The 27,456-nt window shown below is 46.8% G+C and overlaps 1 protein-coding gene across 1 annotated transcript in view; it reads left to right on the top strand.

Moving 5' to 3' along the window:
* HCN4 (hyperpolarization activated cyclic nucleotide gated potassium channel 4) overlaps positions 1-13,600 on the top strand; it is a 160,934-nt gene extending 147,334 nt beyond the window's left edge. Inside the window, exons 6-8 of the mRNA XM_084816417.1 lie at positions 1,003-1,243; positions 5,643-5,807; positions 12,036-13,600. Of these exons, the coding sequence (XP_084672543.1) occupies positions 1,003-1,243; positions 5,643-5,807; positions 12,036-13,600 (1,971 nt within the window). The remainder of the gene's footprint in view (positions 1-1,002; positions 1,244-5,642; positions 5,808-12,035) is intronic.
* The last annotated feature ends 13,856 nt before the right edge of the window (positions 13,601-27,456 follow it).

Genomic DNA, 27,456 nt, shown 5'->3' on the forward strand with positions numbered 1-27,456 from the left:
CTCATGATGTACGCTGCATATAAGTTAAATAAGCAGGGCGACAATATGCAGCCTTGTCGTACTCCTTTCCCAATTTTGAACCAATCGGTTGTTCCATGTCTGGTTCTTACTGCTGCTTCTTGACCCTCGTACAGGTTTCTCAGGAGACAGGTAAGGTGGTCTGGTACTCCCATCTCTTTGAGAATTTGCCACAGTTTGTTGTGATCCACACAATCAAAGGCTTTAGCATAGTCAATGAAGCAGAAATAGACATTTTTCTGGAATTCTCTTGCTTTCTCCATGATCCAGCGAATGTTGGCGATTTGATCTCTAGTTCCTGTGCCTCTTCGGAACCCTGCTTATACTTCCGGTAGTTCTCGGTTCGCATGCTGCTGAAGCCTAGCTTGTAGGATTTTGAGATTAATCTGTTGATCAATTAGATGTGTGTATATGAGACAGAAGAGACCCGATAGTTCTACGTTAGAAGTACGCGCCCTTTGTTTTTGGAAGAGGCACATGTGTCACACAGCAGGTTTCCTCACAGACGAAGGGTCCCCAAACTGCCTTTTGCACATAAAATATTTGTCCATAAAAATTCAGCTCAGTTCTAATGGGAAAACGCCTTTGAAGTTCAAGAGAGAAAGTTAAAGCGAGTTTTTAATTCATTGCTTCTTGCTTTTGTTGTTTTTACAGGGATTTTTTATGCATTAGATGTGGGTTTAATCATTTTCAATGCTGTTTATCATATTTGCAATTTTGGTCATAGGCCAGTTCAGAGGCCCAATGAGTTTCATTTAAGTGGGATCAAAATGCTTAAATGAGGGGTAAGCAACTTGGTGCCCTCCAGATGTTTTGAGCTATGGCTCCCATAATTCCTGGCCACTGACTATACTGGCTGGGGCTGATGGGACTTGTAGTCCCTCCCACACATCTGGAAGACACCAGGTTGAGGGAAATTGAAATGAACCAAACCACTACTACCTCCCTGAATTTTCTCGATCTCTTTCTCTGTGCCATGACCAGGAGATCATCAACTTCAACTGCCGGAAGCTGGTGGCCTCCATGCCTCTATTTGCCAACGCAGACCCCAATTTTGTCACATCCATGTTGACCAAGTTGCGTTTTGAAGTGTTCCAGCCAGCCGACTACATTATCCGGGAGGGGACCATTGGGAAGAAGATGTATTTTATTCAGCATGGGGTGGTCAGCGTGCTCACCAAGGGCAACAAGGAGACCAAGCTGGCTGATGGATCCTACTTTGGAGGTAAATGAGTCTCAGTGCAGCTCAGCAAAGAACGTAAGAAGCTGCCTTATACCAAGTCAGACCATCGGTCCATCTAGCCCAGTATTGTTGACCCTAACTGGCAGTGGCTCTCCAGGGTTTCAGGCAGAATCTTGCCTAGCCTTAGCTAGAGACACCAGGGATCGAACCAGGGACCTTGTGCATGCAAAACATGAGCCCTTCCACTGAGCTATGGTCTTAAGCTCGAGGAGCTCCTCACTTTGCTTGGTGGCAACCTGCAGTGGAGAGAGAGAGAAAAAATCTACTTGACAGTTAAGAAGAGTGTCAGGCTCCTTAGTAGAGGAGCAGCTGCATACCCCATCCTCTGAAGAAGGCAGCATCTCCTTTGTCTTTAAAGCAGGCTTCCCTAACCTGGTGCGCTCTAGATGTTTTGGACTACAACTCCCATCATCTCCAATCCCTGGCCATGCCAGCTAGGGCTTTTCAGAGTTCTAGTCCAAAACATCTGGAGAGGATCCGCTTGGGAACAGCTGCTTTAAAGTATCCATGAACATACGCCAACAGGGCTTGCATAAGCAGACCTCACTCCATTGGGTTGCAGAGGTGGAGAGGAAGAGGATGCACCCCCAAGAAGGCCTTGTGAGGAGGAATGCCAACCTGCACCAAAGACTTTCTTGCTCCAAGGGTCTTCTGCAGATTTCTCTCTCTCCCCGCCCCCAAAGTTCTGTGTACAATTTCTGTGTGCATTTTTTAAAATGTGTGTTTATTTGTGCACATTTTTCAGATGTAGGCATTTTTGTACTCATGCACCCATTGAGTAAAGTGTGTCTGTGCGCATTGTAGAAATGGATACATTTTTCCTTGAGCATTTTTCAGCTGTGCATATGTTGCCAAATGCATTTCTTCTGTTTTCCAAAATGCATTGCAAACTTGGAAATGCATGGTTTTCTGACAGCAAGCTGTGTTCAGTTCTGCGTCCGGTTCCGAGAAGTGTGAACTGGGAAATCTCAGATTAAAATGCAAACCCAATGAATTTATCACCCACCTCTAGCTGCTTGGGACACATACCACCCCCTAGCAGGGGAAGGGATTACATAATGAGTCTGAACTCTGATAAAACTTATGTATTATCAGGAGCTGACCTACAGAATTCATCCTGCTTTTTAAGGATATGTCTATGTTGCAAACAAATTTAGATGTAATGCCTTTTTTCCAAGGAACCCTGAAAACTGTAATACACCATTCCTTGAATCTTCCCCATATGTACCCATAGTACAATTCCTGTTGTTCCTTGATAGAAACCATGGCAGTTAAACTGGTGCAAGATCTGTTTGTCTGAAGAGTAGATGTAACATAAAGTACTTCTCCCATTTAGAGGTCTTTGGAGAGGGGGAAGCTGTTAGACTTTACACTGAAACTGGGGTTTAGGGCAGTGTTCCCTCTAGATGTTTTGGACTACAACTCCCAGCATTCCTGACCATTGGCCATGCTGGATGGGGCTGATAGGAGTTGAAGTCCAAAACATCTGGAGAGTACCAGGTTGGGGAAGTCTGGTTTAGGGACTGGGATCTTGCTCAAATTCCTCCCCTCCCCTACACCGATGTTCTCACCCTCTCCCCTATACTGTCCCAGAACTAGATAGTTATGTAGGGCCACCCCCCCAACCTGAATTAAAATGAAAATGGGTATGTTGCTCCTAAACTAACTTGGAAAAGAACACCCATTAAGTCCTATTCTGAACATGAGTTTAGGAGTGAGGCCAGTTTCATTTTAACCTGGGTTTGCAATGGTCACATGGGGTACTGAAAGTGTGTCAAGAAGGAACATCTAACTATGCAAAAACACCATCAGCAACCAAGCCAGTAATGGGAGGTGTGAAAAACCCAACAAACTGGCCAACCCACCTCACCCCCAGGTTACCTCATGCGCACACCCAGTCATATGCGCACACCTGTGCTAATATTGCACACCATCCTTTCCTCCTCACCCCAGGGTCATCTGTGAAGTATTAACCAAGTAACCCTCCTTTCCCAACACTAATCAGATGGCATCGTCACCCTCTGTTTTATGTCTCCCTCCCCCTGCAAATCCTACCAAAAGCAACTTCTTTTTGGAGTCTTCTGGAGCTGAAGCATGGGGCAAGGCAGGTGAGGTACCCAGGCACTTGGTGGCAACCAGAGTGTCTCTCTCCCACTCAAGCCAGGAGCAGGCATGATTGGGCACATACTGAGGACCCACACCCTAGCAGGGGCCCACTTTCAAGGTCCCCCTGTAGTTGCCCCTCCTCTTCACCCTTGCAACCTGCTTCTTCGCTTGCCTCTTACTCTGGCCCAGACAGTGACGGCAGCAAGAAGCAGGAGGGGTAGACGTCACTGCTTATTTGCTCACTGGCTCTCTCTCAGTCAAACAAGCGAGCGGTAGCAAAGATGAGAAAGAGGATGAGGAGCAACAGCAGCTGGCAACAGTGGCAGCGAGAAGGTGGACTCACTGAGGGAGGGGGTCCGTGGAGGGGGTCTTGCCAAAGGGCCTTCAAAAACCTGGAGCCAACACTGCCCCGGGTCCATGGTTCTTCATGGGATGGGAGGAAGAGAAGTGTGAGCAAATCAGGTATAATGTGGTGGCAGATTTAGAAACAAGTTACAAGTGTCTTTTGTGCCACCTGTTACCAGCGTGGGCACTCACAAGCAGCTGTGATCAGAAGGCCGTAAGTCAGATGACACACTGCCAGCGGTAGCCCAGAGGGGCTTCACTTCAGTGAGGCGTGGCGATGGCCTTCCCACTCCTGCTGGCTTAGCTGAGGCGATTCGCATGCGCCAAATGCACAAGGCAAGCCTTGGATGATTCCAGACAGCTGAACCCGAGGGCTTATTAGCTGGATGAATTATTGTGTGGGAGAAAGCTGGACACTGTGCTGAAAGTACCAGATAAAAAGTTTGTCCAATAAGCAAAAGAACCAAAAAGAGCTGCAGTTATATCCTCCATTGAACTGAAAGGGGGGAAACTACACCAGAGGAATGAGTAGGAGAATACAGAACAGGCAGCAAAATACACTGAAAGAACATTCCAACTGGTGGGGGCAGGAAGATGGAGGAACCATATCACCAAAGTCTTGCCAGAATCACACTGGCAGGGAGGGAGAAGTAGTGGACTTTTTCTCTTCCCCTTTTCATTTTTTTCCTCCTTTGATGATTTTCCTCCCATTGGAATGAATGGGAGGGAAATTATGCACATCAGCTCCAAGGCTGATGTACATAGCCACTGCCCCATGTTGGAGGGGGGGTGATGTCTGGGGATTGGGAGATCCTGACTATCCACCAACAACATGGTTCCTATCCACCCTCTTTTTGCCTCATTTTTTTTAATTGTTGCATTTATATCCTGCCTTTTCCCCAAAACATGATTCCTCTGTACATCCTTCTCTCCATTTTATCCTCTGTGAGGTAGGTTACACTGAGAGTGACTGACTGGCCCAAAGTCACCCAGTGATCTTCATGGCTGGGTAGGGACTAGAACCCAGATCTCCCAAGCCCCAGTCCAACACTCTAATCGCTACACCACACTGTGGATGCCTTTGTTGATTTCCGGTGGGGTCGGCTGGAATTTTGTGTTGAAGCAACTTACAATTAGTGGGATGGATCCAGATTTACATTTGATCAACTGCGCTGCCAGGAGTGGACTTCCCCATCTGCTCTTTCCCATGGGAGACCCTCTAGCCTCCTAAAAATGCTATACAGAGAGATTCTGCAGAATGTAGTGAGCTTTGGTGTGGAGGAAAGGAGGATCCCCCAAAACTGGACAGAGGGATCTTCCATGAGCGAAACCCTTCCTCTCACAGAAGGCAAGATCTGTGTCCAACCCAGAGTATTTAGTGCAGCCTTGGTGGTGTTTTCCAGTTCATCATATCCCTGCTATCATGAACTGTTTTGTCATACAATTAACAAAAGAATCATAACTTTTGGTCATTGTTCCTTTCTGCTTATTGGCTGGACTTTGAGCCAGCTAATTGAGTGAACAAATTCCCAGTGTGCAGCTGTGACAAACAGCAGCCACCACACCTTGAACTTAAAACTGTGTTGCTTATTAGAAATCTTTCTGGTGTGTGCAGAAGCCTTCCCCAACCTGGTGTCCTCCAGATGTGTTGGAGTGCAACTCCCAGAATCCCTCAGCCAGGCTGGGGACAGCAGGTGCGGCACGTGTTCCTGTTCGTGGCTTGAACATGCCGTGTTTTGCTCTCTTCTTTTACAAGAGCGGACGCAGAGGAGCAGTGTCATGGTCTGATGTTTTGGTGCCCACGCCCACATTCCGATGCGGGGAGGCACACTGTTTTAGTGCAGGTGCAAATCCTGCTGTGGGCACAGAAATGTGGGTGGGGTGAGGGGTCCACGCAGCAACCATGTTTCAGGCCCTCCTTTTGTTCTAGAAATCTGCTTGCTGACTCGTGGCCGGCGCACGGCAAGCGTGAGAGCCGACACCTACTGCCGTCTTTACTCCCTCTCGGTGGACAACTTTAACGAGGTGCTGGAGGAGTACCCTATGATGAGGAGAGCCTTTGAAACTGTGGCGCTGGATAGACTGGACAGAATTGGTAAGTAGAGAGTGTGATGATGATTAGAGGTGTGGGCAAATGGCCTCTTGAAGTTCTCCACCTACTTTTAGGCAGAGAAATGGTGGAGGTGGGAGACACAATTTCACTGAATTTCTCCAGGGAGTGGAGAAATTCGCCGCAGTTTCTCACAGATAGGGCTCACCATCGGCAGGGGTTGTAGTAGCACACCTTTCTTTTTTCGTCAGGGTTTTTCATTTTTGTGCTGCCACTGCAAGCACCAAATGTGTGTACCTGTTGTCATTCCAGGGCATTGTGTGTGTGTGTAGGGGGACACACCAGAAAAATGGAGAAAATTTTTGGTGACCAATAGTGCAGTGTGTATTTTTTTTCTCTTTCTATCATATGTCTCTCCATTGCTCTGCTGTCTCCCAGGCTGCCTGCACTTCCTGATCTGAAAAAGCCCTATGGGAAGAGTTACCCCATGGTATCATCCCCTGGGCTTTAATTGAAGTGCAGGAATCCAGAGATCCTACAAGATGAATGTACAGGACAGGACACTCTCACACATGCTGCAGCCACCTCATAAGGAAAGTTACACAACCCATGAGAATTTTCCCAAAAATTTCTTCTCCTTTGAATTTCTTTTCAAAAGCAATTTATTTTCTATCTAATTGATTGAGAATGGTCAAAAATGTGGAAGAAATGTTTGGCACAGTAGTAATTATTGTGTGTCATTTGCAAGGCTGAGATAGTGCAGAAAAAAGCACCAGTTTTAGTACTAGATACAGAATTCAACATCCAGAAAACCTCAGCTTTTTTTTTTTTTAATTCTAGTCCTTGTGTTTGTATGTTTGTGTGTTTGTGTATGTGTGTGCGTGTGTTATTTTTTCAGGTACTTACAAACAAATCAAAGATGAAGAAGAAAAATTATACAACTATTTAAAGACAGACCCATGTTTTCTTAATCATGCAAAATCAATATAAAGAATAGCGAAGTTTCTGACCCTCATGACGACAAAGATAGAATCGTAAAATGCATACCTGTCATTTGATGAAACCTCTGCAGCTTAAAGGCCATGGTGTGTGCATGTGTTGGGGCGGGGGGCAGGGAAGCTCAGAAACAGAATTTGGGTAGCTTTTGTCCTTTCCTGTGCCTTGTTTCCAAATTGCGCGATTTCTGCAGATTGCAAACTCAACCTTTCTTGAAACAGATTTTGGGTTACTCACTGCGGCATAGAATTTTATTCCTTTTAAGTGAAGGGGTATTCACAAACCTGGTTTCAGGTGTGGTTCCAGGTGTGGTTCCAGGTGTGGCGGAGGTGGGCAGCTGCTTGGGTGCTGACGCTTACCTCCTCACTCACCTGTCCATCCCCCAACTTGTACATAAACATTCAAAGGTGCACATGTCCACTGTGTTTTGAAATCCCCTTTTAAGAATGCATGTTGAGATAGATGGATGGATGGATGGATCACGCACACACACACACACAGATGCGTTCTCTAAATGAAAACTAACCCTACAATTGTCACAAGCAGGGATGACATCAAAGGTGGGCATGGTGGGGCAGCTGCTGAGGGCCCACACCCCATCTGAGGCCCACTGACAAGAGTACCTTGGAGTTGCACCTCCTCTTCACCACTGCAACCTGCTTATTTAACTGCCTCTTGTCTTGGCCGAGACAGCAATGGTGATGAGAAGAAGGAGTAGTAGATGCCATTGCCTGCTTGCTCACTGGCTCTCTGCCTGCCAAGAAAGGAAAGGTAGCAATGCTAAGAGAGGTTGAGGAGCAATAGCAGCTGGTGACAGAGGGTTGAGAAGGCAGCATCTCCAAGGGGTGGAGCCCATTGAGTGTGCCTTGCCCAAGGGCTCTCAAAAATCTGGAACCAGCACGTTTGGCCAGTCACTGCCTGGCTGCCTGCAGATGTTCGCCTCTAGCCACCATCTCCCACCCATGATCTGGGCACCTCCCTTTAATCCCCGAACATTTCCTAGAAGCATCAAAATCCTGGTAAGAGTTTCACTAACTGGAATTCTATAGATTCCCCTCCTTGATAATGATCTACCTAAGAGTTAAGCTCGTCATTCTCCACCACCATTGTTCTGATAAAAATCAGAGGGGTGTGTGTGTGTGTGTGTGTCTGTGTATTTAAAGGTGGGAAGTCTAGTCACAGATTTCCTGCATAACATGTGGTTTGGTCTGTAGGTGGGACTCATTTTTGTTAGCTTTTGTTAACGTGTGTGTGTGTGTGTGTGTGTGTGTGTGTGTCCATCTATTCTTTTGCAGGAGTGATAGGGACAGCTCTTGGTATGCAGCATGTACACAGCCTTGTGTTTGCTGAGGCAATGCAGGTGAATTTAGCAATGCACAATAGAAGCCGTGGAGGAAACTCTCTTCCGAGCCATGCTGCATCCAAAGGGGGTTGCGTGTTTTTGAATTCAGCTTCCACAATGCTTTCTTGTGCCTTCACCACTTGAGAACTACAGAGCTGCTGCTGTTTCAAGGAGGTGCAAGCAACCAGGAACAATGCAAGAATACAAAAGGTCTCAGGGAGAAGGGAAGGACTGTAGCTACCTTAAAGTGCAGCCATGCACAGGGCCAAAGATGGAGAAAGGTGATCAGAATAAAGGGACACAATGCTGCTGGGGGTGACTGCTGGAGCCTCTTGAAAATGCTAATAACTAAAAGCTTAAAATTAGATTAGTTGATACAATTGTTATGGAGAATGTGTCCCCTCCCCTGGGGAAGCGGGTGGGGATGGGGGGACCCATACTGCTAAGTTTATACCCTGGAACCATTGTGTGTTATCTTGAGGTTGGTTGAGTTAACTATTCCATATGAATAGCTTTTCTTTTCTTTTCTTTTCCTTTCCTTTTCATCTCCCTTTTCCTTTCCTTTCTTTCTTTCCAATATGCCAAAATGCTGTGCATGTGACCCAGAACTACCTTATGAAAGTAGGCAGGATTGCTTAGGATCATTGCTTAGGAACAAAATGTAAATATTTTATTTCTTCTGCCCATCAACAGATTTGCTTTCCAGTAGGTAAGAGGTGGGAAAACATCTTCTGCCATCCCAAAGCTTGTCCTTATGAAGAGTTAATAAAAGAGCTTAAAAGGGCAGCCCTGGGGAACCATTCCAATCCAACATCCTGTTTCCACAATGGTCAAGCAGAAGCTTTTGTGAGAAGTCCACAAGCAGGGCGCAAAGGTGGCAGCCCATCCCCATCATTCTGCACACACACACACACACACACACACACACGCACAGCTGGTATTCAGGATCTATGCTGCCTCTGAATAGGGAGGTTCCATACTTTGAGTGCATGCCATGTATATGGCATTGCAGATGGTGGAGGTCAGATGATGACTTAAGAGCCCCATTGGATCAGAGCAAAGGTTCATCCAGTCCAACCTCCTCTTTCCCCACAGCAGAGCAAACCGGACATCTTGCTGCCTGTGGGCAAAGAACAAGAACAAAGAACAAGATGGCATCTTCTCCCATTCCATGGACAAAGGCCAACTGGACTGTTCCTTCAACACTATTGATTAGACAGCATCCTCCAATGCACCTGAAGGCAGCAGGCTAGCTTAGGGAGCACATGGCAGGCCACATAGCACATAGCTCTCTCCTCCAACACCTTGCTGCTGCCTCCTCAGTGGGACTGCCTCACTCTGCTTAATGGTAGGGCCGTCCCTCCCAGAGAGTGGCCCAGATGCCTCCAGAAAGCCCCAAAGCAGGGCAGGATGGCCATAGCCCTCATCCTGTGGTTGTTTCTCAGGCCATGGTATTCAATGGTGCACTGCAGGCTTCCCCAGCAAGGCACCCCCAGACATGTCAGAATACAACTCCCATTACCCCAATCATGCTGGTTGGGGATGATGGGAGTTGTAGTCCAACACATCTGGAGGGTGGCATGCTGACTGCACATCTGGAGGGCACCAGGCTTGGGAAGGCTAGAATTCCACCTCTGAACTTGGAGGTGTCAGGAATGAATTTGAGTGTGTGGGGATGTCTAGCAGCTCAGATTCAGAATGGGAACAGCCTAGTGATGTTGAAGAAATCCTCCATGGACCCCAATGAGGCCAGATTCTATCTATAAACTGGGCATGTTTAGCTTTGAGAAGACTGAGGAGAGATATGATGGCGCCTTTCAAGTACTTGAAAGGTTGCCACAGAGAGGAAGGCCAGGATCTCTTCTCGATCATCCCAGAGTGCAGGATACGGAATCATGGGCTCAAGTTACAGGAAGTCAGATTCCACCTGAACATCAGGAAAAACTTCCTGACTGTTAGAGCAATGTGACAATGAAACCAATAACCTAGGGAGGTGGTGGGCTCTCCCATGCAGGAGGCATTCAAGATGAGGTTGGGCAGCCATCTGTCAGGGATGCTCTGACTTGAATTCCTGCACTGAGCAGGGGGTTGGACTCAATGGTCTTATAGGCCCCTTCCAACCCTACTATTCTATGATTCTATGAATCCGGCCCCCTGAAGTCCTTGGAGGATTGGATCTCCTACCTTGCCTTGCAGCACAAGGTCCTCGCCGGCAGATCCTCCCTGCCGCCGGCTCTGAAGACCCAGCGATGTAGCCGCCATGGCCGTATCGCCAGACTGCAGATGCAAATGGCGTCCACTACGCCATTTGCGTCCCTGCTCTTTAACGTCATAGGCTACGTATATCTTTACATAGCCTATCATGGTAAAGTGGAGGGACGCAAATGGCGTCCACTACACCAGACGCCATTTGCAGATGCAGACCAGCCGCAGCTGGAAGTCCGGCAGTGGCTGGCCCCAGCCGGCGGCTCTGTGGACTTGCCGCAGAGTGGAGTCAGCCAGGGAGGATTCCTGGGGGAGGACCGGATTGCCTCCCTCCCCTGCAGAGCCCCCAGTAGAACCCGGTAAGTGGGGTTTGTACACCCCTAGAACAGCTAGAACAGGGGGAGGCTCTCTCCCTAGTGAGCTCAGATATGGCAAGGCCTTCTTCCCAAGACCTTGGCTCACAGTTGGCTCACCCTGAATGCCCCCCCCCCCCCCGCTTTCCTCCTCCATGAAAACTAGAGATGTATGGATTCCCCACTGTCTGTTCCTGTGGGGAATCCGCCCGGGGGGGGGGAGGCGATCCATTCCTCCCCCCACCCCCTGGAATCCTCCGGAGCAGCTCCGCTCTGAGGATTCCACGGAGCCACCCAGCTTGAGGGCCGCTTAGCTGGTCCAACCTGGACCCGTTTGCCCCTGCACCGAGTGCCATGTTGCTTAAAAAAATGGCGATCGGGAGGATGTGCCCATAGACTTATGCGCAAAATAGAGCCATGAATCTTGCGTATAAGTCTATGGGCACATCCTGCCGATCACCATTTTTTTTTAAAAAAAAAATGGAGACTGACATGGAGGCAAATGGCTCTGGTTAAGCAAGCAGCCAAGAGCCATTCCGCGCAGAATCCTCCTGGAGCAGAGGTAAGTGGGGCCGTCCCACCGCAGATTCCGGATGCTGGATTCCAAAAAATCTGGCCTCATTTGAATCCTTGGCAGATTTCTCTAACATCCCTAATGAGAACCCAGGTTTTGGGGGAGGAGGAGAGTGAGGAGCGTGACTTGAAGGATGCCAGGGTCCGTCGCAGAGTGAAGCGGGAAAAGTTAGAGGTGGAGCTCAGACACTCCTCCAGGTTGGCTATGCGTGATAGCCTACATAGGAGGGAGCCGCCCTAAGGGAGGGGCATCCCTGCAAAGCTAGTCTGGCCGAGAAGTTCTTGCAGAGGCTGCTGGCAGCTTCTCTAACTTCCACTTCCGCTCCTCTGTTGGTATTCGTAAATGTGTGGATTAGCTGTTTTCACTGCAGTCTGAAAGTTTCACTGAATTTGCATTTGTAAGGAACCCAGTCCTTAACTAATAAAGCAGTGGGCCTGAAGCCTGGTATCCTGGCGTGTGCTGATTGCAAAGGGGTAGGATGAAGGAATGTGACAAGAGGATCTGCTTAGAGAGCTAATGGAAATCCTCACCATCAACTTCAGGGCAACAGATTTACACAAATCTCTTTGGTCATTAGCTTCCTAACAAAGAAAGATCTCAGTAGGAAGTTGTGGCTTAACCCACCATGGGATTCCTAACCCAGCTCAGTTCACCCCAGGTGTGGAAGACAATTTTGAGACAGTGACGACTTTTCCTATGGAGATCCCCCTCTTTGTGCTCCTTTTTCTTTCCTGATATCCCACCATTCGAGCCCCGGTGTGACCCTCAAGATAGCTCTTCATTCCCTTCTTTTCCCTCCTCAGGTAAGAAAAACTCCATCCTGCTGCATAAAGTCCAGCACGACCTCAACTCGGGCGTCTTCAACTACCAGGAGAATGAGATCATCCAGCAAATTGTGCGGCATGACAGAGAGATGGCCCACTGTGCACATAACGTCCAAGCCGCTGCTGCCGCCACCACGCCAACACCGGTTATCTGGACGCCACTCATCCAAGCCCCCTTGCAAGCCGCGGCAGCCACCACATCAGTAGCAATAGCTCTTACCCACCACCCTCGCCTCCCGACGGCCATTTTCCGCCCCCCTGTCTCTGTTTTGGGCTCGCTGGGGCAGCCGCACAACCAGACGCCAAGGCACCTGAGAAGGCTCCACTCCTTGGCATCTTCTGCTGGGCCTTCCGCCATGGGCTCCCCCGCAAGCACGCCGTCCCAGCAGCACACCCCGGGAGCCGAAACCCATTCCTCCTCCTCCTTCCAGATCCACCAGCTGGCAGGGTTCACAGCCTCGGCTGGCTTAGGCCAGTTCCACCGGGCCTCTGCTGGTTCTCCCTCTGCTGGCTCCGCTCAGCAAACCTTGGGCAGCCCGTCTTCTGCGGGACGGTGCCAGCTACAGCAGGAGCCAGCGGATCTGCCTGAAGGGACTGCTCAGCCGCAGGCTTCTGACAGCAACCTGTCGGGCGGTTTTGGCCCCTTCCAGAAGGCACCCGCTAGTTCACCATCGGCAACTCCCCCGTTTGCCTCGCTCTCTTCCAATTCACCTGGCAGCCCCCTTGGCCACTTGCAACCCCCGTGCAGGCCCCAAGTGGGTCAGTCCCACCAACTCTCAGGAACTGGAGCACTGGGAGGGATGAACCACTTTCGGTTGCCTCCCTCGTCCAGTTCTCCATCCTCTAGCTTAAGCCAGCTGGCACAGGCATCCGGAAGCCCCCCTTCGGCAGCCTTGTGTCAAACCCAGCCAAGTGCATTAGGACCTTCAGCGGCGCCTGTAACTGTCGCTCAGTTGCACCACGAAAGGTCACCCTTTGCCTCTATGTCTCCCTTGAAACGGCCCACCGTCACCCCGCCTTTGTACTCGCCTTCAGGCCTTAGCCCTCCTAGTCAAAGCCCTGCACCCAGGACTTTCCAGTGTGGCCCTTCTGGGGCCCTGGGCTCCCATGGATCACTGCTGACGCCTCAGACCTCCAGCCCACCTCTGCAGGTCTTTCAGCCCAGGAGTAGTCCATCACTTCCACCAGGACGATTGACGCAGGACCTCAAGTTGATTTCTGCTTCGCAACCTTCTCTACCCCATGAAGCAGCTCAGACTCTAAGGCAAGGCTCCACTCATTCCTCTAGCGAGTCTGTTTCTAGCTTCTTGTCTTTCTCTGGAGGAGGAGGAGGGACCAGACCTCTAGGGAAGCCATATAGCTCTGTCCCAGGGCGAGTGACTCTACCACGCCAAACGTCCTCAGGTTCTCTGCCTCCACCACCTGCATTTGAGGCCAGTTGCACCATTTCCCCATCTCTGACTGCTGCCGAAGGGAAGAAAGGATCTATAGGGCTCACTGGGGAACGAGAACCCATCCGATCTAAACTGCCCTCTAATTTGTGAGACACTTCCCCCACCATCACACACACACACACACACACACACATTTCCCGCTCACCCTGTCCTCTTCCCCACCAGCTGAGGAGGCGTTTTATTTCATTTGTGCTTTTTCGGATCCCAATGGACTTTTACGTGATTCCATTTTCTTCCTTTCTTTTCTTTGAGTTTAACTATGATTAGAGGTTTTAAAAAAATAAGAACAGCAACAACAAAAGATAACCAGGTATTCTTAGAGCTATAGATTTTCAGTCACTTTCTTTTATAGGGTATTTTACTACGTGGAGCAGAAGATTGGAAAAGAGAAAGTAATCAATATGCAGTAATAACCCAGAGATGTATAGCTGATACAAACTATCAGCACTAGAGCTAGCAAAATTGGCTTCCCATGGCAATACAGATCCCACATTGATACAGGTGAGTGCCAGGGATCCAGGGATCACCTTTTGGTTGGTACAACATTTCACCATTCAGGGTTCACGTGCCTAATTTCTGATTAGACCTGATGGGGCTTATAAGTGGGATTTTGGAAAGGTGTACCCGCAAAAGAAAAGGGAAATCCACTCCTTTGAGGGAATGAGAACAGTTTAACCAGCCATTTAATGGACTTCTGAATTCAGAAATTGTCAGATCCAAAGCTAGCATTCCTCTGGATTCCCCTTCTCAACAAAATGTAAAATGCCAGTGGCAAAACAATAAACCCCAGTGATGAAGTACAGATGATCACACAGATCTCAGCAATGAAGTTGGAACTACAGACTGCATGTAGGTCCAGGATTTCTTGGGCGGGGGGGACGACGACTTACTTTTCTTTGTCTTCTTCTAAAATGCAGCTGCTGAGACCACATTTTGAATTGAAAGATGAGTGCAGAGGGGGCTCTGAATCTTTTCCACTGTGTGTGTGTGTTCTGCTGAAAACTATTTCTCCACCCCGCTACTGTTTCACCTAGAGATGATCTAAATGATCAGCTGACCCAAACATTTGGAGATTTCAAGAAGTAGGAAGTGATGAAACCCTCCCAAAGATTGGGAAGGGGGTGGACATTTGGGGGTGGTGGTTATGATTTGACGCAGTAGCCAGATGGTCTTTCCATCTTTTTTCCCTTTAATTCTGTTCTTGAAAAAAAAAAAGCAAAGGCAAGCCGTTGCATTCAGTAAGCTGACTGCCAGTCACTTTAAACATAAAATCATAGAATAGTAGGGTTGGAAGGGGCCTACAAGACCATCGAATCCAACCCCCTGCTCAATGCAGGAATCCAAGTCAGAGCATCCCTGACAGGTGGCTGTCCAGCCTCATCTTGAATGCCTCCAGTGTGGGAGAGCCCACCACCTCCCTAGGTCATTGGTTCCATTGTTGTATTGCTTTAACAGTCAGGAAGTTTTTCCTGATTTTCAGCCAGAATCTGACTTCCTGTAACTTGAGCCCATTATTCCATGTCCTGCACTCTGGGATGGTCAAAAAGAGATCTTGGCCTTCCTCTCTGTGACAGCCTTTCAAGTACATCTGTTAACATTATCACACTGGGAATGATGCTACATGATAATGTAGCATGATTTCCAGGGATATTGTCCAGGAGTGGGGAAATACGGCTGCCCCCATGAACACATGGGGGCAGACATCTTTTTCCCCTGTACAATGACCCTGGGAAAGATGTTACTTCTTTATGCAGCATTGTTCCTTGCACCATTCTTAAGAGATATTTAAAGCCAGATGCTGAACACAAGAGTTTCACTTTGGTTAAAGGGGGGGGGGTAAAGGGGGAAAAGATAGAAAGACCATCCATCCAGCTCATCAGATTGTAAGTATCCTGTCCAACTGAAAGAGCTGAAATTTTTGCAGGAACTCTGCAAAGGCTGCAGAACTTCTCCCCAGTCCCCACATTGTTGCTGGAGGACAAAAATCTAGTGAAGGTGGGAGGTGGGGCCATGAGTCACTCTAGCACTGGGAGGGGAGGGGGTGTTAATGCAAGTGCTCAATTCTTTTTCCCCAGCACAGGTAACAGCAGATTGCATGCATGATTTTCACTGGAAGAACATCACAAGAGGGAAGTTAAAGAAGCCCTGCTCCCTGTACTCATATTTCACTTCAGACTCCAGCCTCAATCACTGCATTGTTTGTGCATATGTGTTTTGTGTGTTCTTTTTAAAGCCCCCCAATAGCAGTAACGGAATTGCACATACTTCCACCTAGTGGTCAATTCACCACTAGGAATTATCACCAATCAGCTAATTTTTTAGTTTTGGAGAAAAAAAGAACTTACTAACTTAGAAATCAGTGCTCGGAGTGAATTTAAGAATTCAGAAGTCTGCAAAATGTTGCAAGCTGACTTGATTTCACCTGTAAAGTGCTCTCTGTGTGTGTTTTAAATGGGTGTGTGAGAGAATAAGGCCATTGTACTAACACAGTTGCTGATTTCAGAAGCCCTGGGTTTTGTATTCTAGACGAAACAAAATACTTAAATGTCCTTCCCTCAAATCAAACACTGCATAGTTGGCCACGGCATTCTGGCTTCCTCTATTGTGCCCTGTTGATGTTTTAGCAGCTGTGGGGAAACCTTGGCAAACCTCAATAAGATGGTGAGATTTTTGCCTGTCCATTGAGCAAGGCTGGTGGAGGGCACAAGAGGCTTCCATTTTACTGTCCATTTTGGTTGTGATGTACTGCACTACTGGGGGACTGGGGAGATGCATTAGGTTGGCAAGCACATCCACGGGAATTGCAATGCTCTTGACTTGGCAATGTCGCCCCCTCACCTTGAGCTCGCTGTGTACTAACATCTCAGTTTTGGAGAGCAATCTGCTGTTGTGTGGATGAGCCAAGAAGGGCTAGGAGAACATTCAGTAATGAAGTGGATTTGAATTCCCCACCACATTCTTCTTTCATCACATGGTTAAAGGAACTCATAAACAGACTACACTTGTGTGCGCATGCGCGCGCACACACACACACGGAATCTGAGTCTCCTCTCACCAATACCTAATTTTATTATTACGCACTTAGCAATTGCACGGGCCCTGCCATATGTGTGTTTCTGTCCCTGTTTTCAAAGGGTGGCAGAAGTCGGACTTTACTGTGTATGATTATATGAGCAATAAAACTTCTGAAGTTCCTCAACTGGTCGAACAAGGCCAAGAGGGTCCCCGCAGGCTCACTTAGCTAGATTTTGGGCTTCCCTGATCACAGGGGTGGATGGCCGAAAAGAAAACTCCTTGCTAGGTAAACCAACTGGGTGGGCAACTAATCCATGCTGCACTCTTCACTCGGTATGAATCCATTCCTTTTCCTTTCATTCCCCTGCCTCTCTTCTTGCCCTTCCTTCTTTCCTTCCTTCCGTCCTTCCTTCCTCTCAGTATCCCTCTGTCAGACCATGTCCTGAAAAATGTCTCCATCTCTTGAGCTTTTTATTCCCACTGAGTGGTTCCAATCCTCCTTTTGACCCAGTTATTCCAAGATTATTTCTACTGCTCCACTAACCCGGAGCAAGGAATTGAGAGAGGAAAAGCAAGGCCACTTAACAGTGGTGCCAAAACCCACTGGAACAACAGTGTTGAATCTCTGCTCTCCTGGGCTTTCCCCCAATCGTTTGCTTGACTTTATACCAAAAATTGAGGGGTGGGGCGGTGAGGTTTTGGAAAAAGCAACAAAAAATGAAACAAAAAAACCCCCTTCTTAACATGTGCCTCTTATCTCCAAATGTTTGCCCCAAGAATATAGCCAGCTGCTCCTGCTTCAAGTGCTCTGCTGGGAACTAAGGTGTCATTCAAGCTTCGGTCTTCCTTAAAGGTTCAAGGGTACTCTGCGGGGAGGGGAATCTTTTTCTTTTTTTTACTAAAAGTAATAATACAGCTATACAGATGCGTGTGTACAGATATGTACATGTTTATGCTGCAAGCATATACACGTCCATATACACACATGCAACATGCACATAAATATATATATATATTCTAGTTTTAAAATATATGCCAATATTGACCTTTTTTGAAGGGGCCCATAGGCAGCTAAAGTTAGTTGTTGTGACTAAGTCCAGGTTGAAAGCAACGAAGCAAGTTCAACGTGGCTAAGTTAGGTCAATGTGGTATAGTGGTTAGAGCAGGGGTAGGCAACCAGGTGCCCGCCAGATGTTTTGGGCGGCAACTCGAATTATCCCTTACTACTGGCCATGCTGTCTGGGGCTGAAGGAAGTTGTACTCCTAAATAGCTGGAGGGCACCAGGTAGCCTTTCCCTGGGTTAGAGTTTCAAACTAGGACCAGGGAGACCTGGATCCAAAACCCCACTCAGTCATAAAGCTCACTCGGTGACCCTAGGCCAGTCAATCCTTTTCAGCCTAACCTACCTCACAGGGTTGTTGTGAGGGAAAAAAGGAGGAAAGCATGTGAACTACCCTGAACCCACTTAGAGGTCAGGTGGGAAAAGATGTGAAATAAGTGTCTCAGCCCCGTTGTCTTCAGTGGGACACAGTGCCAACTCACCTTATATGTACCTCTGCTCTACATATTTGGGAAGGTAGGGTGTATGTGGGTAGGGTGTGCACATCGGCAGGGGGTAAGCAACCTGGTGTCCTCCAGATATTTTGGACTATAACCCCCATAAGCCCCAGGCAGCATAACCAATGTTCAGGGATAATGGGACTTGCAGTCCAAAACATCTGGATCGGCACACCCCATCTCGTGCCAGCAAAAGAGTATGTGTATCAGCAAGATTCCTCTCCCTGATCATCAGTTCTTTGGACAGAACAAAGCATGTTCTCTTGAAGTGTTCAGATGAATGAAGGAAACTGGGTTGTGGGGGGTAAGCGTGATGTCATGTCTTTCAACCCATCCTAGAAGCTGGGACTGGGACATATGCGTTTGGAAGCAAATGTGTGCTGAAACACACCAGTATGCCCCCTCCCCTGCTCCTCCCATCTCCAGCCACCTGTTTTCCCCAGCTGCCTCTCCTGAAACTGAGAGGTCACCCACTTTGTCTAGATTTTTTGGCTTGGTTGGAAAGGGGGAGATGTTCGGGGTTCTGAATTGTGCTGCAGTGTGTACTGAATCACTAACCACAGCTGAAGCCCCCCACTAGCTAAAAGTTCAGGGGTTGTTTTTCCAGGGAGGGGGGGAGCTTTAGGGTTGGGGTTTGAAATATAAAAACAGATGTAATAAAACAAAATCTTAGTAAAATAAGCCACCCTCTGGTTTTGTATCTGCTTTTTTGGCCCGGCTGTCTCTGCAGGAAAATATTGGAAGATGGTAAAAGGTTTCACCGTTTTGTCTGCCCTTTTGAGTTCTGAGCCTCATTTCCTCACATGTAATTCTGAGAGACTCTTTATTCCACATATTGGTGGTGGTTGTGGGGAGTTTTATAAAAACAATCCCATCTGCAGAAACACACCTGGTACTCAGTGCCAAGACATCTCAGCGGAAAAATCTGGAAATGGTCAACAGGAGCAATTTTGCTGCCTTGAAATGCAAACAAAAAACCAAAAATCTCACAACTGGGGTTACTGCCATTTAAGGCGTGTCTATACAATTTTAAAATGTGGACTGTCAGGTTCCACCCAAGAAACTCTGGCAGTGGTAAATTTGCAAGGGTGCTAGGAAACAAGATGAGGCATTGATGTCTAGCTTAGATTGCTTTAAATGGGTATTCAACAAATTCATGGGGAATAGGGCTATTAATGGCTACTAGTCATGATGGCGACATGCAGTCTTCAGGTTCAGAGGGAATATGCCATTGAAACCAGGTAGGTGGGTAGGTGTGTGTGTGTGTGTGTGTGAGAGAGAGAGAGAGAGAGAGAGAGAGAGAGAGAGAGAGATGGATGGGTGAAGGCAAATGCCTTCATGTTCTATTTGTGGGCTTCCCAGAGGTATCCAGTTGGCCACCGTGGAAAACAGGGCATGCTAAGTAAGATGGACCCACGGACTGATCCAGCAGGGCTCTTATTATGTTCTTAACTTGAACCCTAGCAAAACTACCCTCTCGAGTTCCTTTGGCAAACCCATGAAACTGGTTTAACTATGTAGTCACAAAGAGCAGATTTCCCTGGCCCTGGTATGCTCACGTTTGATGATTTGCTGCGTCCAGGGTTCTGGGCCACCTTCCTTCAAAGAACATGAAGGCTTTCTAAAATCAATTGAAAATTAATTCCAGAACTGACACATGTGCAGTTTGCAACAGTTACCATCCGTTCTCTCCTCTCCACCCCCACTGAGTTTCCAAACATACACTGGCCATGGAATGCTGAGATTTGGTTTGTGTGACACAACCACCCATGGTCAGTTGTTACCTCTGTTTGTTTCAGGGTGGCTTGTCGTGTCAGCTGAACCCAGCACGGTTTCCTCAGCATGGTTTATTAACCATGCACAAACCACCCTGAGAACCCCATCGCTTGTTATTGGGTTGTTCATGGAGGCTTGTTTTCAGGGTAGCTTATTGCGATGTCCGAGCCCAGCAGATTGTCTTGTGCGTGCTTTGGCAGAACGACCTACAGAGCTGCCTGGTGAGAGCAGTGAAAAATTCCTTGCTGTGCTGGCTGCTCCTCCAGCTCAGCACTTCACTTGACAGCAACCAGCTTTATCCCTTTGTGAGCCGAGTTACCATAGCTATGCCTGTATGCATGACTGACAATGCTGGGTAAGCATGCGTGGCCCCAGTTCAGGACCATGACGATTCAGAAGGGAAGGTTTAAGCTTCTGCCCCTCCTTTTAATGCCAAAATCCCCCCCCCCCACAGATTGTTTTAAAAAAAATCTCCTTTCCCCCTTTTTTTTACCCATTCCCCATGGTGGTGGATTTTGTCATGAAAAGAGGAGGGGAAAAGCTGAAATCCCCTCTTCCAGAATTATCGTGTTCCTGAATTGGGGCTGTGTGCACTTACCCAGAGGTAAGTCAATCACGCATACACGCATAGCTGTGCTAGGAAGAGTAACGTTGCTTCTCGTGGCTGTGAGGAGCAGCCAAGGCAGCCTTTTTTAAAGTGTTAAACCCTCAGCCACCTTGTTGTCCTAAAAAGGCAAGCCCCCTCCCCCACTCTGAAGAAATGGTATGTATACGTAAACGCAGGTGTTTCACAAAGCAAGAAAGGGAGATGGAATCTCATCACAGCAGGAGTGTGGACAGGTTGTGCTGCAAATGCTCCTGGGATACATGCTGGGAGTGGGGAGGGGACACGAAGGGGTCAATAGGAGCCGTTTTGCTGCCTTGAAATGCAAAAATGTCATCAGTGGGGTTACTGCCATAATCAAAGCTATGGTTTTCCCAGTAGTAATGTATGGCTGTGAGAGCTGGACTATAAGGAAGGCTGAGCGCCGAAGAATTGATGCTTTCGAACTGTGGTGCTGGAGAAGACTCTTAGGAGTCCCCTGGACTGCAAGGAGGTCCAATCAGTCCATCCTAAAGGAAATCAACCCTGAGTGCTCATTGGAAGGACAGATACTGAAGCTGAAGCTCAAATATTTTGGCCACCTAATGCGAAGAGAAAACTCTCTGGAAAAGACCCTGATGCTGGGAAAGACTGAAGGCAAAAGGAGAAGGGGACGGCAGAGGATGAGATGGCTAGATAGCATCACCGATGCAATGAATATGAACTTGAGCACACTCCGGGAGAGAGCGCAGGACAGGAAGGCCTGGCGTGCTATGGTCCATGGGGTCACGAAGAGTCGGACACGACTGAACGACTGAACAACAACAAATACAATTTTTAAAAACCACGGCAAGCTGGCAAGTGCCTGATTGTCTCTCGGCAGCAGTGTGGCTTAACAAGTGATGAACCCACCATAGCTTGTTTTTGGCATGGCTTATCATGACGTGCAACCGGTCCCAACTATTACTCTACACTGCAACAATTGTTTGTAGGTTCCATTTGTATATAGTTTCAAGATGCTGGAGAATTAGTTTATTCTTTAAGAAGCCCAACGTGTTTCAGCCCAGTATATTATTTGGGGCTTCCTTGGGAACTATAGAAAGAGACCACACATTAAATTAACATGTCTTAGTTAAAACTACAAGAATACAATAACATAATACACATTGCAAAAACTGCCAGTGCACACTTACAATTCTTTAAAAGCCTTCAGAGAACTCTGTCAGGACTGTCCCATACATTTGAAGATAGCCAGGTAAAATCACAGTTGAAGGCAAGTATTTTATATCGTACAATAGATGTTGCCAATCTAGTACACAGGTGTTAATCATAACTCAAGATTAAATGTCAGGGATGTTCTGAGTGTCTTGCTGCACAGAAGGGGAGTGTCTCCAGATGCAAGGTCTCGATTACATATGAATTCACATATTAATTTAAGGCCCAATCCTATGCATATTTCAACAGAAAGAAGTCCTACAACTCCCAGCATTCATCAGCCAACATGGCAGGCTGGGGAATGCTGGGAGTTGTAGGACTTTTTTCTATCTAAATATGAATAGGATTGCATCCTCAATGTATTTTCTCCTTTTATAGCCCCTAAGATTGGCCCCCAATAATATATTGGAACAAAATGCATTGGCTTCTTATAGAATAAATTTTTTTTCCAGCATCTTGTGACTAGTTCTTTCTTTTTGGATCAACTTTGGATGCTTTCCAGTTTTCTCATAACTTTCCACTTATCTATACAAAGAGTGAACCTGTGTGGTTGAGTACTTACCAATTTCAAGGGGGGTGGGGAGGCATCCAAAAATAAGGAAGTGGTTTCTACATACCCAGAAGACACACTTCTGTTGAGATTATTTTTCATGCAATGTTTTAGTGTGTTTACTGATGCACAAGAGTGCACATCATAAAAACATCATCATCTTTATTACGGCACTGACCAGACTTTGAACATACAAAAATACAAAGAGTCTACAAACACATTCGGGAAATATACAGTAAAATCACTTCTGAAGAGATGATATTCTCATAGCATTCAAAAACAATTTAGCAAAAGCCTCAATTGTATCCCTATTTTCTGTTGTCCTAAAACAGTAGAGAAGTACATTTATATCTGATCTAGTATCAGACAGTAATTTCTCTCTAATCTCTATATAAAAGGAGCAGCAAAGTAAAACATGAATAACTGATTCGATTTCATTCCTTCCACACGGGCATATACGATCTAAAAGGCTAGTTTTCTGAAACTTCCCTTGTAACAAAGCAGAGGGTAAGACATTAAATCTTGATAAAGTAAGTGCACGCCGATATTTGGAAATGTTAAGGATTGAGAGATATTTCGCTTCTATCAGCCCATAACTCAGATTTGCAACCAAAAACAGAGGAGAGCAAGTTCTATCCGCTGCACATCATAAAATGCTGTGCTCAAAGAAATTTTGATAAAACCATATTTATGTATGCAGTTAAAGAATTTTTTTAGCCCACCCTTCATCCTAAGATTCCAGGGTGGTAAACAAAAACAAATAATAAATAATGACCCCAAATATACCACAAATACAATAAAAACATAAAAAGCACAATAAAAATAGATCAGAGGCATTCAAAAAACAGAGCAGACTAAGCTCAAACCAACAACACATTTTAAAATGCCTAGGGAAATAAGTTTTCACCTGGTCCTGAAATGCTAGCACTGTCAGTGCCAGGAGAGCTTCAATGGGGAGGGTATTCCAGAGGAAGGGTGCCACCACAGAGAAGGCCCTCTGCCAAGTTCGTATACGATGAGCTTTTGCTGGCTAAGGAATCCGGAGAAGAGCCTCCTCTGAAGATCTGAAGACACAGGCAGGTTGGTATAGGGCAGGGGTGGCCAACTTGTGGCTGTCCAGATGCTTTGGCCTACAATTCCCATCAGCCCTAGCCAGCAGGCAATGGTGTAGAATGATGGGAATTGTGGCCCTCCAGATGTTTTGGCCTACAAGTTGCTCACCCCTGGTATAGGGTAAGATACTCCTTCAGGTATTTGGGTCCCAAGATGTTTAGGGCTTCAAAGGTAAGCATCAGCATCTTGAAATGCGCTGAGAAGTGAATTGGCAGCCTATGTAATTCTTTAAGAATAAGTGTAGTATGATCCCATCTAGCTGTACCAGATAAAATTCTGGCAGCCACATTCTGCAATCATGTGAACACAGTGTTTTATCATAGCAGGGTAGGGGGGGGGAGATGGAAATGAGCTGAAAGCCATGGCAAACCACATGCTACTAATTACATATAATAAAATATCCAAGTTAAAGCTGGAATTCAGGGAGCAGAATGGATCCATAGAACAGTAATAGAAAAGAATGGAGGAAATCAGCTCATCCCTAACCTGACCTGACACCAGCATGGATGCAAAGGTGGCCAACCCACCTCTCCTGCCCAACTGTCAGGTCTCCCATTTGTCCCTGCTGAACTTCAATAGCCAAATCAAAACACAGACAAGAGGCTTCTATCCATGACTCTTTAATCCTTTTACTTCAATGGGTCATACAGATGCTAATTGTCAGTAACTCACAGTCTACAAAAGAAAAGTCTTCAGGGAGTTCAGAGGGAAACCAGGAAGGTTGAAAGTTGCCTACCATTTCAGAAAAGGCAGGCATGTTTTCCTAACTTAAGGGGTGGGGGGGACCTCCCTCTGTCTCGTGAGGTATCTACGTGTAGCTGTTCCCGCCGGGCCAATCAGGCAGATCGCCTAAGCTCCGCCCCTGCCATCTCTCTCTTGGCCCTGCATCTGTGCCTGGCATCTAAGAATTCAGGCACTCCAAGCCCCACCTCTCCCTGTTCACTATCTCTCACAGGGGTGTGTGAAGAGAGGCCCTCTCCATCCAGCTGGACTATTGAAACTTGAGGAGTTTGTCTCTCCCTGTCTGGAAGAGTCTGGGAAAGTTCCTCCCCCATGGTTTGCGGTTTCTCTTCAGAATCTGAGCTACTCTGCCATTGCCTATGTTCAGAGGAACCCCTGACACCAACAAGCCAAATTCTTATCACCCAAAGCCACTACCTTCTGCTTCAGTACTTCAAAAGGTGGGACTGCACCCTTATTATTAAGGGTCTGCATGGTCTCTGTAAAGCAGAGATGGAAGATCCACATAAAAGAAGGTAGAAAAGCAAGGGATCTGTCACTTAGAGATGGACCAATCAGTTTATTTCTGGTCCATGCCAGTTTTGCATGTGTGGATTCTTAAGTCTGTTTCATCTCCACACTAATATGGGATTTATTTCAGTTAACATAAAAAAATTAATTCTGTATTATTGAATTATTTCCCCCCAAAGTACACATTTTAATTCATTTATTTAAAATTGTTAGGCCACCTTTAGGCCATCACAAAATTTGGAGGCACATGAAACTCAAAGGATAGCTGCATTCCAATCCACATAGCAGCGGGTGCCGGTCAGGTCATCTGGCTTCGAAATGTGGAAGGAACAAAATCCTCAAGCATCTGTAGCCTTACTGATGTGCATGGTCTGTTTGGCCACTAGAGGCTTAGTCAAGCTATGAGATGATTCAGCAACCTCAGGGCTTTTTCTCAGCAACAGAGAGAGAAATCACACATCACTGATGTAATATCTTAAACACCTACTTTATGAACATTCCTAACATAGCATTTCCCTGCTTTTAACAATTCAAAACATTGCCCCTTTTAGGTCAGGATGCCCCTGGAAGGGAGCCCGAATGCTTTGTTTCAGTAATGGACATACTAGTATGCCTACCACTCAAGACTGCCTCCATTCACAGGAACTGAAAGAACATACCTGCCAAACAACAGAGTCTTCTGGCACCAGGACCAGCATTAAGGATAAGCAAGGTTGGACACCTGCCAAGGGTCCACACCCCACCAGGGGCCTACTGACAAGAGTCCCCTAGAGTTGCTCCTACTCTTCACCATGAAACCTACTTGTTTCCCTGCCTCTTGCTCTGGCCCACAGAATGGTGGTGGTGAGAAGGATGAATAGTAGATGCCACAGCCTACTTGCTCACTCCCTTTCTGCCTGTCAAGCAAGCAAGGGTAGCCATGATGAGAAAGAGGATGAGGAACAACAGTGACAATCGCAGTGAGAAGGCAGACTCACTGAGGGAGGGGGCCCACTGAAGGGGTGCACAAGGGCCCTCAAAAACCTGGAGACAGGACTGTCTGGCACCTCCTTAAGGCCATCAAATTTATGAAGATATAAGCTTTCATGGATTAGAGTCCGCTTCATCAGATTAAGCACTAAAGCATCTCCCTCAATAGATCTGTTAGTATTTAAGATGCCACAAAACTGTTTTTGTTGCAACAGTCTAACACAGCTAACCTTCTAGAACAGGGATGGGCAAGTTGTGGCCTTCTAGATGTGTTGGCTGTACAACTTCATAGCCAGCACAGACAGTGGTGAAGTATGATGGGAATTGTAGGCCAAAACATATGTAGGGGCACAAGTTCCCCACCCCTACTCAAGGCATTGGCTGGGTTCACACAACATGACAACTCACACTCAAGGTTGAGTATGGGTTGAGCGTAGGTTGTCATTCAATTGTGGGTTGTTGTTAAAATGTAGGGTTTGTTGTTGGGTTGTGAACTATGGGTTGTTCATGGTTAACAAACCATGGTTTGTTAGAGCAGCTCGGTTCACACAACACACCAAACCACGGCTCAACAATAACCTACATTCAACCCATATTTAACGGAGTGTGGGTTGTCATGTTGTGAGAACCCAGTCAACATCATCAAATGAAAAAGGTAAGGGCCCACCTATTCATTTGAAAAAGCTATGCATTTTGTGCACAATATATAATATTCAAACTGTACAAAAGTCCTGCAGGAGAGGCTCAGAGAACAATCCCTAATATCAGAGAGAGAAAAACACCTACTAGCCTTATCATCAGGTTGAGTGCCAATAACCTCATAGTTTAACTCTAAGGTCAGAATCCAATGGGGCGCTTACACCCCCACTGATTCCCTTCCACCCCAATTCCCTTCCATAAGTGTTGCTCCTGCTGATGCCATTGCACAAGCGGGACTCACTGCTTATGAAAGGGACACTAAGCGACATTAAGCACTTCCTAGAGGAAGTCCTCAAACTAGCAGAAACACTTGTTTCTGCAAGGAGGCAGATCGGGGGCTGCTTGCACCATGAAATTGGTGAGGTGTAAGAGAATCAGCGGAGGCAAAAGCATCCCGTTGGATTTAGCCCTAAAAACAGATATACATAGGAGCAACACAATGCAAAAATTAGCAATGACAGAAGCCCCTCAAATGGAGGACAAAGTCTTTACGTCAGGGCCATCAGTGAGAGACACCAATAAAATGAAGCAACGTTTGATGGGTTTGAACCTAAAATATAGAATTGTATCATGAACATGTGTACCGAGTTTTATTCCAGTAACTCAGTTCTCAAGGGAGAGAACCATATTACGCACACGAACATACAAAACAAAGATTGCCAAATAGGCTACTTAAGCTAAAGGCAAACTTCCCCCTGCCAAAAAGTGGAGATGCATGTAAGTTGAAAATGTGCATGTGGATTGTGTGTGTGTAAAATCTTTTCTGTGTCCATTCCATAGAAAAATAGAAAGTTGCCTTGTACCAAGTCAAGCCAGTGGTCCATATAGGTCAGTACTGTTTACATTGATTGGCAGCAGCTCTCCAGGCAGGCGACTTTCCTGGTTGCTTTTGGAGACTGAACCTGTAACCTTTTGCATGCAAAATATATGCTCTGCCACCAAGCTATGGGTCACTTTCATCCAGTCCCATTCACAAAATTCACATACAGTACTAGTATATGCTCACCGCTCACACACACCATTCATATACCGTTCTCTCACACACATCATTTAACATCACTGTGATAAAGTGCTTACTCCCTTTTCAGTTGTACCCTTTCCCACCAACGTTCACAGCCCCATCTGTTCCTGAGCTTTGTGGTGTTGACATTAACTGACTGAGCAGCTGGAATGTTCATAAATATTCCATAAGATCTCAGAAGCTGAACCAGATCTTT

Source organism: Heloderma suspectum, chromosome 11 (assembly GCF_057233095.1).
Source record: "Heloderma suspectum isolate Gila_16-S chromosome 11, 16-S_ref, whole genome shotgun sequence".
In the NCBI taxonomy this organism is placed as follows: domain Eukaryota; kingdom Metazoa; phylum Chordata; class Lepidosauria; order Squamata; family Helodermatidae; genus Heloderma; species Heloderma suspectum.